Source organism: Lepisma saccharinum, chromosome 4 (assembly GCF_977018435.1).
Source record: "Lepisma saccharinum chromosome 4, izLepSacc3.1, whole genome shotgun sequence".
Taxonomy (NCBI): domain Eukaryota; kingdom Metazoa; phylum Arthropoda; class Insecta; order Zygentoma; family Lepismatidae; genus Lepisma; species Lepisma saccharinum.
This window is the reverse complement of record NC_139232.1, coordinates 68143137-68162116: the sequence shown is the minus strand read 5'-3', so window position 1 is coordinate 68162116 and position 18980 is coordinate 68143137. Positions and strand designations below refer to the sequence as shown.

The following is an 18980-nucleotide window of genomic DNA, read 5'->3' as shown; positions in this document are numbered from 1 at the left end:
GGGAGGGGGGGTTAAGGCAGCTGGAGCATCTGGCTGATTAAATACCTCCAAAATAGCCAAGATCAAGTATTCCCTAAAATGTGCCTTCATGGCATGGTACTATATGCATGGGGAACCTTACCTTCCTTTGTTAGAGGTTGTCCTGCTGACTGTATGGGTAGTTAGTGAAGAAAATCCACCGCGCTTCCTAAAATACTTTTTTTTTACCACAGAAAATTTAGGCTATTGAGTTATTTAACTTAATAAAAATCAATTTCTGAAAGTAATACAACAGTTTTTTTTTGTTGCTTAGTTCACTCATAAGTGCCTATTTGAAAATGCTTTTTAAGTGCTTAATATGGAAAAATCTGTTGACATTCATTGATTGTAGTGCCTATTTTGTATTTTTTGTGCCTATCAGTCTCAGCCTAGTTATGATAAACAGGCTCCAAATTTCTGAAGAAAAAAAAATTGGCCACTGGATACTGGCCTAGGTTTTTTTTTATATATACACACAGGATATGTACTTAATAGAAATTTTAGGAATAATACAGGACTTGAACCTGGGTGTCAATCATACCTTGCTATTGCTCTACCAACTGAGCTATCCTTAGTTTTACCTATGAAGAATTCTCTCTCTGTGATATCACAATGGGAACTGTTGCCTTTGACATGGATGTCAATGGTGGCTAGAAAGTGCCTGCACAAAGCTAATACACACAGGAGATATACTTACTTCGTAGAAACCAGGTCAACAAACCTTAAGAAATAAATGCAATCTTTCAAATCACCGTGAAGTGGTGCTGAAGTTTACCTTGTAAAATGAAAGTTGGGGAAAATGTAGGGAGTTCCCAAACAGGCAGTCAGGGGTGTGATGCTGATTACATCACTCCCCCCCACTCATGACCGGATCAAGAAAGTGTGGGGCGTTACCCACACACTCCCTATATGCCTTCATGGCGTGGTGCTAAGTACAGGGGAGCACTTTACCTTTTTTTTTACCATCTCTTTTGACTGAGTCATATGCTTTCTTGAAATCAATGAATAGCTGATGGACACTTTCCCACTTTTTCTCAAGTGTCTGTCTGATGAGAAAAATTTGATCCGTTACGTTTAAATCCACATTGATAATCACCTATAATTTCATTAGCATATGGGGTTAGTCTTGTTAAAAGAATGTTAGATAATATTTTATATGTTGTTGAGAGTAGAGAAATTCCATGGTAATTATTGCAGTTCATTTTATCACCTTTTTTCAAACGCAGGAACATTTATGAATTCTTTCCACTGTCGAGGGATTTCTTCTTTATTCCATATTAAACAAATTAATTTATGAATTTGACATATTAACGAATTTCCACCATATTTAATTAACTCAGCTGGTATTAAATCAATGCCAGGTGCTTTGTTATTCTTTAGCCTTTTAATAGCATCTTTAACTTCAGTCAAGTTAGGTTCTGGAACTAAAGGTTCTGCTGTGTGTACTTCATTTACTTCTGATTTATCTCCTACATGAACATTTAAGAGGTCATTAAAGTAGTTCTTCTATCTATTTAAAATAACGCTTGGATCGGCAAAAAAGGCACCGTTTTTATCTTTTATCAAGTTTACTTTAGGTTGCCACCCCTTTCTAAATTCATTTACACCTTTATATAAATCTCTGATACGTGTTTTTGTTTTTGCTGTTTGTTTCAATTTCTATTTCATTCTATTCTACCATCCTTAAAGTCTACAGACCAGCAAGTCAATTCTAAGTGATACTAGCATAACATTTATTTCACTTATAATTTATTTTATATTGGAAGGAGGTTTGAAATATTTGTCAAATATAGTTTTGAAAACTGACTCAAATGGTATGTTTTATTCAGAACTTAGTTTCATTTCACGATGTTTAGTTGAAAGGGTACTAGTATGCTAAAACACTGTACTGTTCAGGTCACTTGAATGCTGTTGCCATTGCATTCACATCATCTGCTAAGCAAATTCAAAATGCCTGAATGTTAGTGAGAGTAAGGTTCTCGACACGATGGTTTTGCCCAAGGTCCGTCGAAGCCCACTTTCCCCTGCTCTAGGTCTGGTCATAACAGGCCTTTTTGTCACTCCTCGTGTTTACAACCTCGGCAGGGTTTCTGTGACGTCATCAAGGTGATACTCTCTGCATGTCTGCTATTTTCAGCACTGTAAAGCATGCAACATTCTTGTTTTTAAGAGGAGAAAAAAATACTGAAGAGCATCGCAAAACAACTTACACAGAATACATGAAAGTAATGGTGTAAGTATGTAAAAGCATAAACTTACCCCAGCTAGTGCTGGAAAGAACTGGAAGAGCAGCAGCTCTGGGTCCATTGTTTTTGTTTAATGGTATTTCTCCTTTGTATTTCTTGGGTCCTTCGATTCAGATATCAAACTCGGAAAAATGTTCTTGCTCTACAAAACAACTTGAGCATCTTTGGATCTTCATGGGGAAACCTATTTTTCAGAATTTCCAACAGACTGCTTATTACTTTTGCTCCCCGATTTATTGTTTTTCCGTGGAACTGCCGGAATATTCTCTCACACTCTTTTATAACTTGCATCCAACGAGGAGAAGGAGACACAAGGCCACCTCGTGACAAAGTTTCTATCCATCCTTCACCCGATGAATTTGATGCACAAATTTCACCAGCTTCAACATTCCTACATTTTCTTGCGATATAGCCCTCAACATACCGCAGAGCCTCCTTTTCTTCATTTCATGTCACTGTTTTCATCTGGTAGGTCTACAGATGATGACGTAAAGGTCACTTCTTGTCTTTGGTCAGTTGTTTGAGAATCGACGAGACCATCAAACAATGAAGCAAGCGTCGTGGTTTCCCCAGCATCTTCCACAGGAGCACTCGCCAGGTGAGGCAGGCAGCACCGTAGTATCAATAAGCGCAACCCATGCTTCACTTCTACCGGTAGCAGATTGTTGTAAAAATTCCCTATCCCACAAAATTGAGAGAAAAGGTTCTCCAGAGCAACTTGGTTCAACTTTCTGGTAAGAATGTATTTCAAACCTTTTCATTTTAAATCATGGTATAATCCTCTTAAGCTGCATATGTAGACAAGAAATCCTTGTTGGAATGGAAGAAGATTGCATTTTCCCGTAACTCTTGGCTCTGATATTGCTTTCTCCATTTCACTAAGCACTTCCATTTGTTCATCATAATGTATGCCAAAGCCACATTTGATTTTATTGCTAGAATTCAGTGGCACACCTAAATTCATGACGTCAATAAAATTGTTAGTGAGATGGAAAAAAATTGCCCCAACCTCATTCTCTGGGAAGACATACTCAATAACAGCAGCAGTGTGCCTGGAGAAAAGTTCCATTGCTGGCGCAACCCTTTGTCTGTCGTTCTGTTGCACTGATATGTGCATCCAATTTAACTTTGGAGCAAACTTAAGTTCGGAAGAATCCATTTTGAGTATCCTTTCTATGATATCTTTCTTCATGACAGTTTCATTCCACTGGATCCCATTATCGATAAAATGATTCGTCAATAATTTTATTAAGTGTGGCAAATCCGCAAAACACAAATTTTCTCCCCTGACAATGGAACTGAAAAAACGGCTGTTGACAATTGACACTAAGATCGTTACACAGTTTTCTATTACTTCCACCTAGATCCAAAACTATAGCTACCCCAACCATTGATATAATATCAAACAAATAAACCCTTGGTCATAGCCTTATCGAAGTTATGGTATACTGGCTGTTTCCATTCACCTATCAATCCTCTAAGCATTGCAACCTGAACATTTCTATGGGGAACAAAACTGTCATTTTCACTGTCGTAGCACACGCATCCATCAACATTAATTTCATCAAACAACAGAACACTCAGTTTTTCCACTTTAGTCAAACTGTCCCTGCGGTTTCATAATATTCAAGACAGGTGCAAGAATTCCCAGTGGGAGTCTCAATTTGTGCACCCAGCGACGAAGTGTTGCAATGCTGGGTAATGGAATTCCGACCTCTGATCTCATGTGGGTATACAATCGTTCACTGATCGCTCTGTGTGTTAATGCAGGAATTATATCTTCCTGTTTCCACCTCTGCTTTCTTTCCCCCTTAATTAACATGTTGATTTGCCCTGGAGTAAAGGTTTGCTCAAAATTTGTCTCACTTTTTTGTTCACGATAGTTTTCACTTTCTTTCGCTCCCTTGTTTTTAAAGCCACTTTTGACTGCAATATCTTCTTATACGTTGCTTGCCATTTTTGCAAATTGATTTTAAGGTTTTTGATTTCCTCATGACATTTATTTATATCTGTCTTTAGCTTCTCATTTTCCCCACAAAGCACTTCCAGTTGTTTTGTGCTTTCGATTTTTTCACTTTCTATTGAACGAACAAATGACAAGACCAGATAAAGGCGTTTGTTCTTGAGGTGGCATGCTACTGTTCAGAAATAATTGTTCACTTACCTCTGAGAGAACCCTTTTCCTAACACATCTTGCCTTTGCAAGTCTTGCACAAACGCTGTTGTTGTCACTGACCTGCACATGTGTGACTGGAAGTAACAATGTAGGGATGGCATCTTTCTTCAGTCTCTTCTTAGGTGTAATTCCTAATAATTCTGATTTTAAATCGCGTTCGTAACATTCTGGTGTAAAATGTGAAGAACAAATTCTCAAGTTAGCAACCTGAAATTTGTCTTTTCGATAACATTTGCTCACCCAGATTTTTCGGAACTTCTCGTCGGGAGGAAATTTATGGTAAACAATATCAAATGTTTTTGTTTTCCTGAGATAGTTTCAACATGTGCTCACAGCACAGGTAGACATTATTATTATCACTCACACTACAATATGAAAAACACAATAAAATGACTAAAAATGCACGTGAATACAAGAGCAAGGAAAGAACACAGAAACACGTTTCCCTTGCTAAAACAAGCGGATACTAAACTCTCCCCAGCGATCTGTCATTTGTATGACGTCACAGTTTTACAACCACCTCGGCTTGCTCAAAAGGCACGTTATGAACGGACCTTCCAAAATGAGTGGCAACCACAGGTCAACAGACCTTTGATTTTGCCTACATGTTAACTTCAATGCTTGTATGCATTCAAGGCAATTGCATGAACAGCTATGTCTGTACCATTTGTTCCTCAAAATCAAACAGCACAGAAGCAGATGTCTGAGACAAACAATCATGCAAGTGCAGTGGTTCAATGACTGTCAAGGGGTGGTTACACAAACTGTGAGGTTCACCATAGAACACGAAAAGCAGGTCAAAATCAATTTCTTGGACCTCACCATCAGCCGTGGGGGAAACAAATTCACAACCACAGTTTTCAGAAAACCAGATGCAGGCAACCAATATATCCATGCACTACCCAACCATCCACCCAAGCAAAAGGCCAACGTATGGCTAAACTTCTTCCGAAGAGCCTTCTCCTACTGTTCCAGAGAAGAAGACCTGAGGGACGAGATAGCAACCATCATGGAACTAGCACTAAAACATGGATATACTGAATGTCAACTCTCCACATGGTGCAGCAAAGCTGAAATCCAAGTCAGACAACCTGCACCATCAACACAACCCGTTCCAGTGTCGCAACCAGATCCCAGTAACAAAACCAAGTGGTTTGCCTTTCCCTACCATCCTACCACATCCAACCGCCTTACCAAAGCCCTCCGCCCCTACAACATCTAAATAGCACACAAACCAACCTCCAAAATAGCTGACCAACTAAACAAACATAAACGGTACTTCCTCTCCCCCTCAACAATCCAGGCGTCTATAATGCTGAATGCGAGTGCAAGGCTCATTACATCGGCAGATCCATCAGGCCCATCAGTGAGAGAATTCAGCAGCACCTATCAAATGCAAAAACTGCCCAACCCACCACCGGACTTGCCAAGCATATCAAATTCCACAACCATAAAATTGAGAAAGTACATGTCAAATACAAAGCACACACCCTCATAGACACAAAAATTAAAGAAACACACGCCATCATGCACTACAATCATGAACTGAACATAGATAGTGGTAAGGCACACCATGTCTGGCTTCCGTTACTGCAGCAATTAACACTGGTGAACAGTAGACGACATATACGCAGATATACAGGCAACAGCAGAACACCTAGCAGCGATTTAGGAAAAAACAACAGAAATGCACCAAGCAACAACACAACAAATTCCAACGAGGATGGTGGCAGTGGCTACCGAAATTAATAGAAAAATAATGTAAAACAGATTTGCGGAAAACGTGAGTACCTTCATTATCTATTACCGCTCCGCTCATTCCCATAGTATGAATTTGTCCTTTCGATGAAAATGTGTGATTCTAATGTATTTGTGCATGACAAAAACGAATCTGCAATTTGTTTCCGTGTATCACGTGCAATTTAGCCAAAAACACAAAATTTGAAAGTTACATGATAAACGTATAGTACAATAGCCGAAAGTATGTTTCTCCTGTGTTACAAAGAATGAATGCCTGAAATTATACATTGGTATGACAGAATAAATTTTTTCCACCTGTTCAAGTGGCACCGGCACCCACCCAGCATCGTATAAAGTGGGTACCTGGAGGAAACTCTGGGGGGTAGAGGCAGCCAGGGGCGTGGTGCTGATCACATCACCCCCATCTTCGGCCGTGATCAAGAAAGTGTGTGGCAATAACTCCACACCCCTACATGCCGTGATCAAGAAAGTGTGTGGCCCTAACTCCACACCCCTACATGCCTTCATGGCATGGTGCAAAGCACAGGGGAGCACGCACACTTTTATGACAGGATAAGATGTATGTAAGACAGTTACTTGAAATACTTTTGCTTCCTCTGTGAGTGGGACAGTCGGGACAGAGATAATCATTATGTCCTTAAACACCTGCCACTACTAACGACATCAAGAACATATCACGAGATCTAATTGAAAAGCCCCAAAATGTGGGATGCGGCAACGAGGAAGAAGCTATTTTAATATAATCAATCAATCAGAATGTATTTCTGCCCCATTACACATCAAGATTGGTTTGATGAGAATCTTCGTCAAAGCACTAGCCTGAGAAGGCCAAGCTTTCAGGTACCTCTGGGCGAAATTCCCACACTGAAGTGAGGCAAAGGTTAAGGAAGGTGTGTTCATTGGCACACAGATTAGAGCCGTTTGATTCTACACTTTCTGACCCAGCAAATGCAGCATGGCAGGCACTCAAGTTGGTGTGTTCTAGTTTCCTGGGTAAAGCACACAAATATGAAGTCACTGTTCGTGACATGGTGCACTGGTTTCATGTCATGGGGTGGCACATGTACCTCAAATTACACTTTCTGGACTCACATGTGGGCTTTCCCCCAAAAAACCTGGGAGCAGTCAGTGATGAACATGGGGAAAGTTTCCACCAGGATATTGCTACTTTGAAAAGACGTTGGAACAGCAGTATGCTTGCTGACTATTGTTGGTCTATCATCAGGGAGACCCCTACAGATATGTACAAGCGTACAGTAAATGGTCTACAACGTCATGTTCGTAGGTATTGTTACTGTGTTTTCTTACTGTGTAGTGTATTATAATATGCCTATCACACATACTTGTAGCAATGCATCAGGTGGCTGTCCAATGAAAATGATGCATGATAGAAGCATACGGTTTTCACTCATCTAAAGGACAGAAAATGTCTTCAAATTTGTTGTGCAGTGTAATGAGCAGGACATCAGTATGCTTCAAACGGATGGAAATACAGAGGCCAGAACGATACCAGTTAATTGTGGAAAGTGAAAGACTCTAGCAACAAAGGTGATGTGAAAAAGTGGATGCCAGTATCCGTAGAATGCAGAAAGTATTAAAGATAAGATGTGTGGGTCACACAAGAGAGAATTTCTCCGAATTTGAATCCAGTGGTTTGAATATAGACTGGATCACGATCTTTTACTTTGTATTGGCTGGCTGTTTGTGAGACTGTACATATTTTTTTTTCATGTGGAACTTGCAACATGAAATGTTTCCTGTAAGAAATTAAAACCACTTTTAAGTACAAGATAATCACAAATGTAGACATGAAAAGAATGGCACAAGATGAAAGGTTACAGATAATAAAGTTTCACATTAAAATAAAGGATGCCCTATTCAATTTATTGCTACTGGAAAAATAATGCACCTGGAATTTTAAAAAAAAAACTATGGCAAAATCAGTTCACATTTAAAATAAATTTGAAGACTGCTACACGAGTTCCTTGGTGTTCCACAGAAGTTTCCATCTAATTGTTGGTTTCAAGCCAGGTGCTCTGAAATATATCCAGGGTGATATAATTAATGCCAGCATCAATATGGTAGGTCTACTGTAATATAGTGAAATGTATAGAATTTCTGACATTTCATCTATTACTGTGAACATGCTGCAGAACACTCAGCTCTATCAGATGAAAACACGTACTAACTTTTTCAATACAGATGATTTATTTGTAGCTCCAAGTGCATTTGTTTTCCAGTTGTAACATTAAAGTAAAAAAGTTTGAATAAGACATCAAGAACTGTGGACATTTATAGAGAAAAAAATACAATCCAGATTAAGTACTAGCCAGGAAAATGACTGACTAGATTAAATACAAGAAGTAAGATGATACCATCAACATGGATTTGGATAGGCAGAGGAGGAACTATGATGGAATATCTTGGGATGCTTCACTAGAATAACAATTGCAATGATCATGATGACATTGTATTATTTTTTACTACCTAAGCAGTGTGGGATGACATCTTGCTGAAATGAACAGGTGTTCACACTCTGTGAACAGATATTCAAAAGCTTTCCTAGGAAGATTTTCAGCAACTTCCATCACACACCTTACTCAAATTGAAAATCTCCTACAGTGTCAATTCAGAGCATAACAATAACTTTTTGCAGATCATATACATAATATATACATTCCATAAACTCCAAACACCTGATATCACAATCCAACAGTTATTTCAGTGGAACCTTGATTTTTACATTTTTCAGGAAATCAAAATGTAAAAACTTAAAATGTGGGAAAACATAAAAGTGGAATTCTACTGTAATTCAAATATCAATGTTTTACACAGCATCTTTAAAATAAAAGTCATTAACAGCAGAACATATCACTTCTTGTTACATACAATTATTTTCACCTCTGTCTAAAGTTCAAATTTTCATCCTGGAGAGGTTACTTGGCACTTTTATCTTCCTCACTGCTTGCTGTGTTACCTTTCCTCTTCCATGGGCAAACTAGAATTATATTTGACTTCTTTGTTGCCTAAATCCTTAGCTCTTTTCTTCTCACTTTTCCTGTTGACTGGCAGACCAAATCCAGCACACCGTTCTGCAGAAACACGTGGTTTATTTCTGCGAACAGGATGCCTTCGTTCTTCCCTCACTTCTGATTTCCAGAATGCATCGAATGACCCTGGTGCCTGGTACCTACAAGGGTAAATTTGTTGTATAGCAAAATATTTACATAAACACACACACACATACTGTATTGCAAAATATTCAGTGTTTGTTAGTATTTGGTGAGAGTCTTGCTTCCTTATCAGCTTTGTACACAGAGTGGCCATCAGGTTCGTACCCAGAGGAATCTCAAAAACTAAAAATGTAAAATATATGCATCATACCCTGTTGAAAAGTTTGATTCTTCCTCTTTATTTTGATATATGATATGTTACATTATAACCACATGGCTACCTTGGACGTTTCATCATAAATGATATGAAATGTACTAAAAATAAAAAGTTGACAAGATAGATGACATGCAGATTGGGTCACAAAACTTGGGGGGGAGGGGGCAAAGACAGTATATTTCCCTTTGTTATAAGATTTAGCATAGTGTGGGAGCAAAAGTGGCAAAAATTGGGAGGGGGGACAACTGCCCCCTAATCGCCAGCACTGTAGAAGACGGAAGCTAGCATATCGCTATCAGACAACGAGGCGAACAGAACCGTTATCAGCATTTGCCCACCATCTAGTGGCAGTATGAGGAAGTACGATGTCCAAACATTACTAAGGATTGCTAACTCCGTAAATGTATGGCAAATGACCGTTGAAATAAATTTTGAATTCAACTTCGTATATATACATGATCCGTTCAGTAGAGAAGTTCGGTAACTCCGTATATATACGTGATTAGCACTCTTAAGTGTTAAGAGTTGGACTGGGAGTTGGCAAGAATTTTGTTTGCAAAATTTCAGTGTTCACTCACCATTGTGGGGCTAATTGGGGAGCTACTTGAAAGGAACACTGGCTGACTGGTCTCAAAGACCACAAAATAAGAACAACTAGACTCACTATGCAATGATCAACTGCCATCCATTGATACGCACTTGGGAATCCTTGCCCCTCAAAGTGCTGTTACACTACAGAGTTTAGTTAATTTTGTTACTTATTCATAACTTATTATTATTATATCATTGAGGAAAATGTTTTAATTGAAATACTAAACAATTAAGTATATGAAATTTATTATCCAAAATATATTTCAATTCATCAACACTTATAAATACATAATCATACTTGTATTTTGTTATACCTTTTACTCATCTCAATCACGAAAAAATCTTTGAAAGTTCAAGGGAAGGAAAATTCTACTCACATAAATGATTGATTGATTGATTTGGTGTTTTAAGTCCACTTTATGCACAATAAGGCTAATCGGGACTGGACCTACTGTTTAAAGTGGAATCCGAACCACTATGTGCCTCCACCGGGTATGGAACCCAGGACCTCTTGAATACAAGGCGACGACGCTACCACTGCGCCATCGGGGAAGCCCACTCACATAAATGAACTTTGTACATTTTGAAGCACTGTCTTGTGGAAATGTTAATTTTTGGGTTATGGAAACAACAAATTCTTAACGTCATTTCTGCTCAAACTAAGTCATTTTGTTTCTCTTATCTACTTTCATAAACATTTGTCTTGTTTTGTTGCTTTTGTCTATAATCAAATTCATGTCAATTTCTAGGCACTCGACTGACCACTTTGTCCATTCTAATGATCCCATGGGCAGAGGGGTGGTTTCAGTTTTGCTAAATGCACCATAGTAGTAGTTCTGAATGATAATAGTAATATTAATTTTAGTATGATAGCTTTTCTTGTATAGTCTGGCAATTGTATTAATTAAAATTTATGAAATCATATTGCACTAAAGCAAGAAAGGTTAATTTTTAGAGGGGGAGGGGATGGCTGCTGATGCACCCTAGCATCGTTGCCTTGTAATCAAGAGGTCCCAGGTTCGATACCTGGTGGAGGCACATAGTGGTTCGGTTTTTGTTTTTTGATTTATTTTACTTCGCTTCTTGTGTCTCGTTTTGCTAATTTGCTAAGATGGGGGATGAGTGATGATATGATGAAATTGATGAATGGACACTCACAAGCATCCATGTCCAGGCCAGGATTCGAACCTGGGACCCCTGGCATCGTAGTGTGATGTGCTAACCACTCCGTCACGGGGGCTGGCCATAGTGGTTCGGATCCCACTTTAAACTGATGGTCCAGTCCCAATTAGCCTTACTGTGCATAAAGTGGGAAAAAAACACCACCTCATTCATTTTTGAGCATAAATGAAACAGCATGAGACCTATGTTGTCAGCTCAAAAGGTAAAGTCTTGAACCTGTACTTTTCTTTGTAGTGGGCAAGTGGTGAACTACATACACTAGATGAAATTAAGATTGCTGTGGTTGCATTTTTCACCAGTGATAATGTGTGTGATTTTTGAAAGATACTTTTTTGCTGTGCAAGTGGCTTTAAAAATAATATCCCTTTTAGCCATGTCATGTATTGAGCATTGTAAAATTCAAATAAAATATTGCAATTTGGGCAATCTGGCAAATTGATATTACGTAATTGTGTAATGTACTCAAGATAATAATTTAGGTCTATGTGTACTTCAAGTATGTCTACAACCTCTTACCCTAAAAAATTATATTCAACAAAAAAGCAAAAATTGAACCAGTTTTCAGTGACGTTTTCTCATCTCCAGTTCCCTCTTAAGGGCAGAATAGCACATGCCATTTTGGTTCTTGGCTACTGTCCAATCCATTAACAGAGACATCATATCTAAGATAGAGGCATGTAATATCCGTTATTCACAAGGTTCAAACTTCCTGCATTCCAGAATGTTTCTACAAGGTTGAAAACTGTAGCATACAAGCAGAAAGTATTTATCAGCGAAGAAATGAGAAATTTATTTTATTTAAAGATGCCCATAAGTTCAATATACCTTGAAAAGGTAACGCACAATAAATGTGGAAAGTTTTACAATGTTGGTATATGGTAAGGTACTGTTTCATACACACTAAACAGTTTACAAATGGAATTACACTTCTTTCTTGTTTGTTTCATATTTTAATAAGTGTATATTCATTACCCTCACAAGAGAATCAAATAAAACATAGTTACCCAGGTTCGCTGGCATTCAAAGGATCCTTGGACAAAAGAATGTGGATTGTTGGAATCTCTCTGGCAACAACTAACTCGTCCAGCTCATCTATTTGTGGCTCCCAATATTCTTCCACTCTAATAATAAATAAATAAAATAAAATAAAGGGTAACATACTATATCACAAGTTGGCAGGTTTAATAAGCAAAAAGTGGTCCAAAGGCATAACTAATGGAGGTTTATAATTTGCAGGTTTCAAAATTTCTCAATTGATATACCATATTTCACAGAATAATTGTTGCAGATTTTTTGCCACTTATTTTTGCAAACAACTGGGGTGCAACCATTATGTGAATCTTTTTTAAAAAATGTGCCAGTATTACAGGTAATAAGAAATCATTTATTACTAAATTGATAAATTGTCTTCGGTGGAAGATTAGGATGCACGGAATACTTGTGAATAAACTTTAAAATTTAATACAGTAAAACCTCGTTAATCCAGACTAATGGGGGGATAAGTTGACCAGTTTAATGGAAGTCCGGAGTAACGTAAATAACCTAAAAGAACAGTAGAAAGTGCATTAAAACTCCGTTTATAGCAACAAAACATGTTTATTATGGTGTATTTAAAGGGCATCGGCCTAAATACACTATACAGTACAGTAAAATGTAAAGCAATACTGTACATACAATGCAGTACGTACATACGCGATACCCATATTATGATGATGTACCTGGCGGACCTGGCTCTGCATTTAAAACCTTGCATTCTGCTTTTTTTTATTATTATTATTTTTGTCTGTCCGGATTAAACTAAGTCTGGCTTATCGGGCTCCAGATTAACGAGGTTATACTGTACTTCAGTTTTATTAGTTTTTTTTAAATACAAGTATATTTAAGAAATGGGGATCTCTTATTCTGTAAACATACTGGAACCCCAAAATTACATTCCCAGATGATATACAATTTCCCACTTCATGGATTAAATCTTCATGGTCCCAACAAATTTTCCAGCAAATGTAAAGTCGAGGTTCCACTCTATATGCATTGATGTAAACTGTAGACATAATTTAGAATACATTAAACTTTTTGATATGAATGTTATGGTTCTTTTCACTGTTATGGCCAATAAGAGAAAAAAATTGAACTTAATGAATCAACTGCTAGCCTTAGAAAATGTTTGTTGAATTCAAAGTTAGTCATTCTAGAAGAAGGATATTCAAGAAACTAATTTAGTTAAGAGATATTTTTCCTTTTCAAAATACTGACAAGAAATTACACTTATTTACGGTTCTGTACACACATGGTAAAATATGAGTTTGAAACCACTATTTGATATAATTAAGTGACATTAGGCACCTAATTTATATGCATGTATGTATCAAAACAAACAACAAATAGCATCAAAACAGAAATGAAAAGTAAAGTAAAAAACCTATTTCAAACTTGCAATAAAGCACAAACAAGCATGTTGATATGGAACTGTAAAACATGTGTTAATTCATTTCATTTTTTGCTGAAAATTAAAAACAAATATGTCCTCTTTTTTCACTTCACAACCTGAACTAATATGACAAAATGTTATTTTTCCTACTAAAGTGACCAACTGAATAAAAAAAAAAGAACACTGAACATTTTTGTACTACATTGCTGAAAAGTGAAAAACAAGATGACAGTTCATGCAAAAAAAAAGGGAAAAAAAGAAGCACTTCTCATATTCATGTGAGGATCGATCATATGGGAAAAGTTCCATGTTTCTACACACTGTTAACCACTCAAGTGTGGAATTTTCTAAACAAAACAAACACAAAGTGTATATATACACCTTCCACACTTAAAGCGTTAATTTCGAATATCCACTGCCTTCATTACTGTGAAAAGGATGGAAACATTAAACTTTTCCCATACTATACCTCACACACACATTAAATATTTCCAGTTATAAGTTGATTTAGTGCCCTCGAAATTACGGAACTTACTTCCTGAAACAGATTTTGTTGATCTGATGCACACTCTTGAACCTCCTCTTCATTATTTCAGCACAACTTACTGTCTTACTAACAGCTGGACCAGATCCACTCCAAACAATTACTCTTTCCTCCTTGAAAGCTTTCATTGCAAAACCTAGCAGGTTCCTCATTTTACTTCCTGGATTAACTTTCATCCACAGGAATGTTGGTGGCAAGTTGGGGATAGGAATCTTGTCTCTGCCGAGAGGATCTTCCACATTTTTTCCCTTTGTGTAATTCTCCACTGAAATACAATGAGAAAGTTACAAACAAGAGAATAACAACACAGGTAAGTTTGCTACATGTGATTACTGGCAGCAATTATTGCTCTGGTATCTTCACCAGCTTGAGATATTTGGACATTTTTCTTCATAGCATATACAATTTTGATCCTGTGCTCACAATGAAGGATAAGGCAGTTTGTTTACTAAATTAATTTTGAATTATTCATTAAAAGATCGTGATAATAATGACAGGCTACTTTCCAACAGAGTCACAGCACAGAGACATTATTCTCTGTGATCTATTTTCAGCTCAAGTTCCTATTACCTAATTCTGATTTCTTCTTTCTTTACTTCCGTACCTATATGATTCTTCTCTTGCAACCAGCCACTTGTTTACTATAGTTGTGGTTATGGACTGCTGCTGCTGCCATCTAGGTCACGTGTGTGGTGTGAACGGATTTGCAAGTTAGGTTGGATGAGTTAGGTTTAGGGCTCTTAGTATTCAAATAACATCTCTAAATGCTTTTGTGCTTAGGTTAGCTGGACCAGGTTTAGGGCTTTAAACATTACAATAATTTCCTAAATGCTTCCAACATCTCATCTTGTTGGTGCTGGTCTCCAGTATGACACTTCTTCAAGCCTCGTGTCAACTGTAGTCTGAAGAATGCCTGTTTGATGGTAAGCGGGGATATTTGCGTAAGTACCTTACATCTTCTTTTCGCAAATAAATAGGAATTTTCAGAACTGCAAACAGTGCTAATTACTTTCAGAAAGCTTCAAATATACTTTTACAATCAATTACACTATTCTACAATACTTTCTCTTTCTTCTATGAACGAAAAATGCTTTATCGATAGGAAGCATGGATGCTTGTGTAAAGTACTTTTTGTCTTTTTGGAGCGAATGCAGAATATAGAGAATATCTCCAATTTCATTAATATTTGGTAAACTAACTAAATTTGGCCTTCTAATCACGAATCTGTTGTTAAAATGCGGGGGTCATGTCTGGAAATCATGAAAAAACTGATGTAACTTGAGATTTTTTTTAAAGCTTTATCGCATTGTTTTACGAACAAAATTTTAACTAAGATTGCCTGACCTAACCTAACCGGAAATGGTTTGTGGGGCTACCCGTGATTGGTTCGTGCAGCTACCTGTTCATAATGAACTGATCAGAAGGGCAAAATTACTTAATCTACCAAATATTAACGAAATTCAAGATACTTTCTTACCCTAGCCTTACCGGAAAAAGTTTTGTGCGGATATCAGTTAAATATTTTCCCAATGACCACATATTGTAACAAAATATAAGTTTTGTAGCACTAGCATCCTTACTGCCCAAGATGCCATTTTTCTAGAACACTCGAACACCGTTGCCAAACCTACCTCTTATCAAAGTCCGCATTCGACATGCTCTTCTACCTCGTCATTCTCACTGACCAAGCAACAACTAATGCTCTGCAAGTAACGAAGGAACAGTGTGCCAACCAATCTGTGATGGCAACGCTGTAGACAGCCCAACGAATGCCGAACGTCACTTGTTCATATCATCAAACATGGTTGTTATGTTTATGTATGGAGAATGATTGCGGTAATGAAGACCGTAATTTTGCAACATATATAGCCATAAGTGTACAATTTTTACATATGACCCCCAAATCTTAACTCCAGATACGTTACCAGGACTGCATATTTAGTGAGTATAAGAAGTAGGAAAGGAATTGGAGACATTCTCTATATTGTGCATTCATACAGTCTTTTTTCGCTGATTGTATTTTTCGGAACTCCAAACAGCAGTAATTACTTTTACTAAGGTCCAAATTTACTATAACAAAAACTTTTACAATTCTGCAATACTTGATCTTTCTCCTACGGAACATTGAAAAAATCATTAAACAATCAGAACTGTTACCAGTTTTATCGCACTGGGCACTGCCTACAGTAATATATTTGTCTGTTTATTAATAACAAGAGGATTATACGCCAAGTATTTATTTATAGCTACAGTATGTAACATTGTTATTTACATAGAATTTTCGAGGAAAAACGTCATATCTACTAGTAAATATAATCATTTTCATATGTACCTGGAAATTAATGTTAATGAAGGTTCCACCAACAAATGTCAATAAAAATGTATGCTCAAAGTGTATAAACAGAGCATATAATTTGCGTGAAAAGAGAAAAACACGCTGTTGCATGCAACATTGTTATTCGTACAGGCAATAGTTTCAATCTTCCTCGCATACAGCGCCACCGCTATTCGGGCAATTTTATGCACTTTGCAAATTCGTAACAAGTTTGAACATGCAGGCTCGCTCCCCGTCAAGCGGAATGCTGGCGTAGGTATTGTTGTAGGCCTATCGTCTATCTATCAGCATGTTCGAAATGAGCAAGGTGAAGGAACTTAGTTCCAATCTGGAGGATGTTATTATAAATTTGGCCCTTAGAGGTTATTTGTTAAGAAAAATTGGACAAACAGTCAATAAATCACACTCCACAATTCAATACATAGTAAACAAATTTAGAGAGGAAGGTTCAACACAGAATGTGCATAGAAACCCAAAAGAGAGACGGTTGAATAAATGTGATGAACGCTTTATTTTAAAAAGAGTGCGAGAAAACCCCCGACTAAGTGTTCCTCAGTTACGTTAGTAGAAAATGTTGCTGGCAAGATGATGTCCGATCAAACTGTCCGACGTGGCTTGTGGAAGCATGGATATCATGGCAGAATAGCACGAAAGAGGCCGTATGTAAATAAGGTGAATTGCAGGAAAAGCCTTTCATTCGCGAAAAAGCACATCCACAAGGACCAGAAATTTTGGGATAGTGTCATATGGTCAGATGAGTCCAAGATATATATATACGGGTCAGATGGGATAAATAGGGTCTGGAGAAAATCAAATAAAGACAATGATCACATTAACACAGTTCCATCAGTTAAAGACGGTGGTGGATCATTATTGATTTGGGGCTGTATGTCGTCCAAAGGTGTTGGTACCATCCAGTTTATTGATGGTATCATGGATGCATATGTCTATTTGGACATATTGAAGAACAATGTAAAGCAGAGTGGCCAAAAAATGGACATGCCACCTATCTACACATTCCAACAAGACAATGACAGTAAGCATAAGGCGCGAGTTAACATAAATTGGCTAATATGGAATGTGCCCAAACTACTACAAACACCAGCTCAAAGTCCAGACTTAAATCCCATTGAGCATTTATGGGCAATTTTGAAGAGGCGAGTCCATAAAGCAGACATCAAGTCCGAACAAGAGTTGAAAATTGTTGTGCAAGCAGAGTGGAATAAAATAAGCTCTGAAACATGATGTCGGAAACCATAGACGTATTTAGAGGTTTTTTTTAGGGTTATGGAAATGGGGTAACGGTTACGATTGTTTTATGATTTCTCCTAGCACAAAGACTTATTATCGTAGAATTTTGGAAATCATTGTCACACGAAATTTCAACCTTCCTTAAAGTATAAGCGCGGTTTGGACTCGAAAAAAGTTATTTATGTTGAAAAAAAACAACTTGAAAATTACCTTACGCACTTCTCATGGACAAGATATTCTCCATCGACAACCGGCAGTAAATATCGTAGAAGCGTGGGAATGAATGTAGAAGTAAATCGGAACATTAGTAGAATGCATTTAGAGACTTTATTTTAATGCTAAGGGAACCAAACCTAACCTGCCTAACCTAACCACGATAGCATATATTGAACAAAATAATAAATGATCGCTAAAACTCCGCAGTATGTGTTAACAGACATAAATCGAAATCGAACCATGTAAAAATTGCATTCGTAGCATGATGAAATCGCAATAAAACAAAAGGAACTTGGGCCAAAGCATTTTCTTTGAAAATCCGTCTGTACGAGTAAGAATGTTACATACTATATTTCAGTTTACATATATATATATACACACTCTCACTCTCTCTCTCTCACACACACACACACACACATACACATATATATATATGCGTGTGTGTATCAAATAAATACGCATTTGAGTGGAGTTATAAAGGTATTAATACTGAAAGTATAACGGCAGTAATACTAAAAGAGAAACTTCAAAATACTTACTGATGCACTTCCAATTTTCACATATTTACATGCACATCACAGCAGATACAACAAAAATATGAAACTTTAGCCACAGACTCTATCGACGACAGTTCCATGTTGATTCACCACTTGCATTTATTCCTAAATATTATGCTCAATCATACGACGCACCACATTACATATGTATTATAAAATACATTATAATTATGAGTTCATGATCGAACAACAAACAGTAGCTTTCAATCAGCTTCCCTATTTTAACCCCCACCCCGAAAAAAAAGCTGTATCGAACTTTAACGATGATCTGGCAGCAGTTACTGT

The 18980-nt window shown here is 37.3% G+C and overlaps 1 protein-coding gene across 1 annotated transcript; it reads right to left on the bottom strand.

Annotated features, from left to right (window-relative positions):
- Positions 1 to 8980: 8980 nt before the first annotated feature.
- On the bottom strand, positions 8981 to 18804 carry Rpp25 (ribonuclease P protein subunit Rpp25). Its single transcript, XM_083121699.1, has 4 exons — positions 18678 to 18804; positions 14328 to 14601; positions 12369 to 12485; positions 8981 to 9391 (listed from the first exon to the last, which is right to left on the bottom strand). Coding segments are annotated over exons 1-4 (609 nt in total). The 5' UTR covers positions 18679 to 18804; the 3' UTR covers positions 8981 to 9174.
- Between the last annotated feature and the right edge of the window lie 176 nt (positions 18805 to 18980).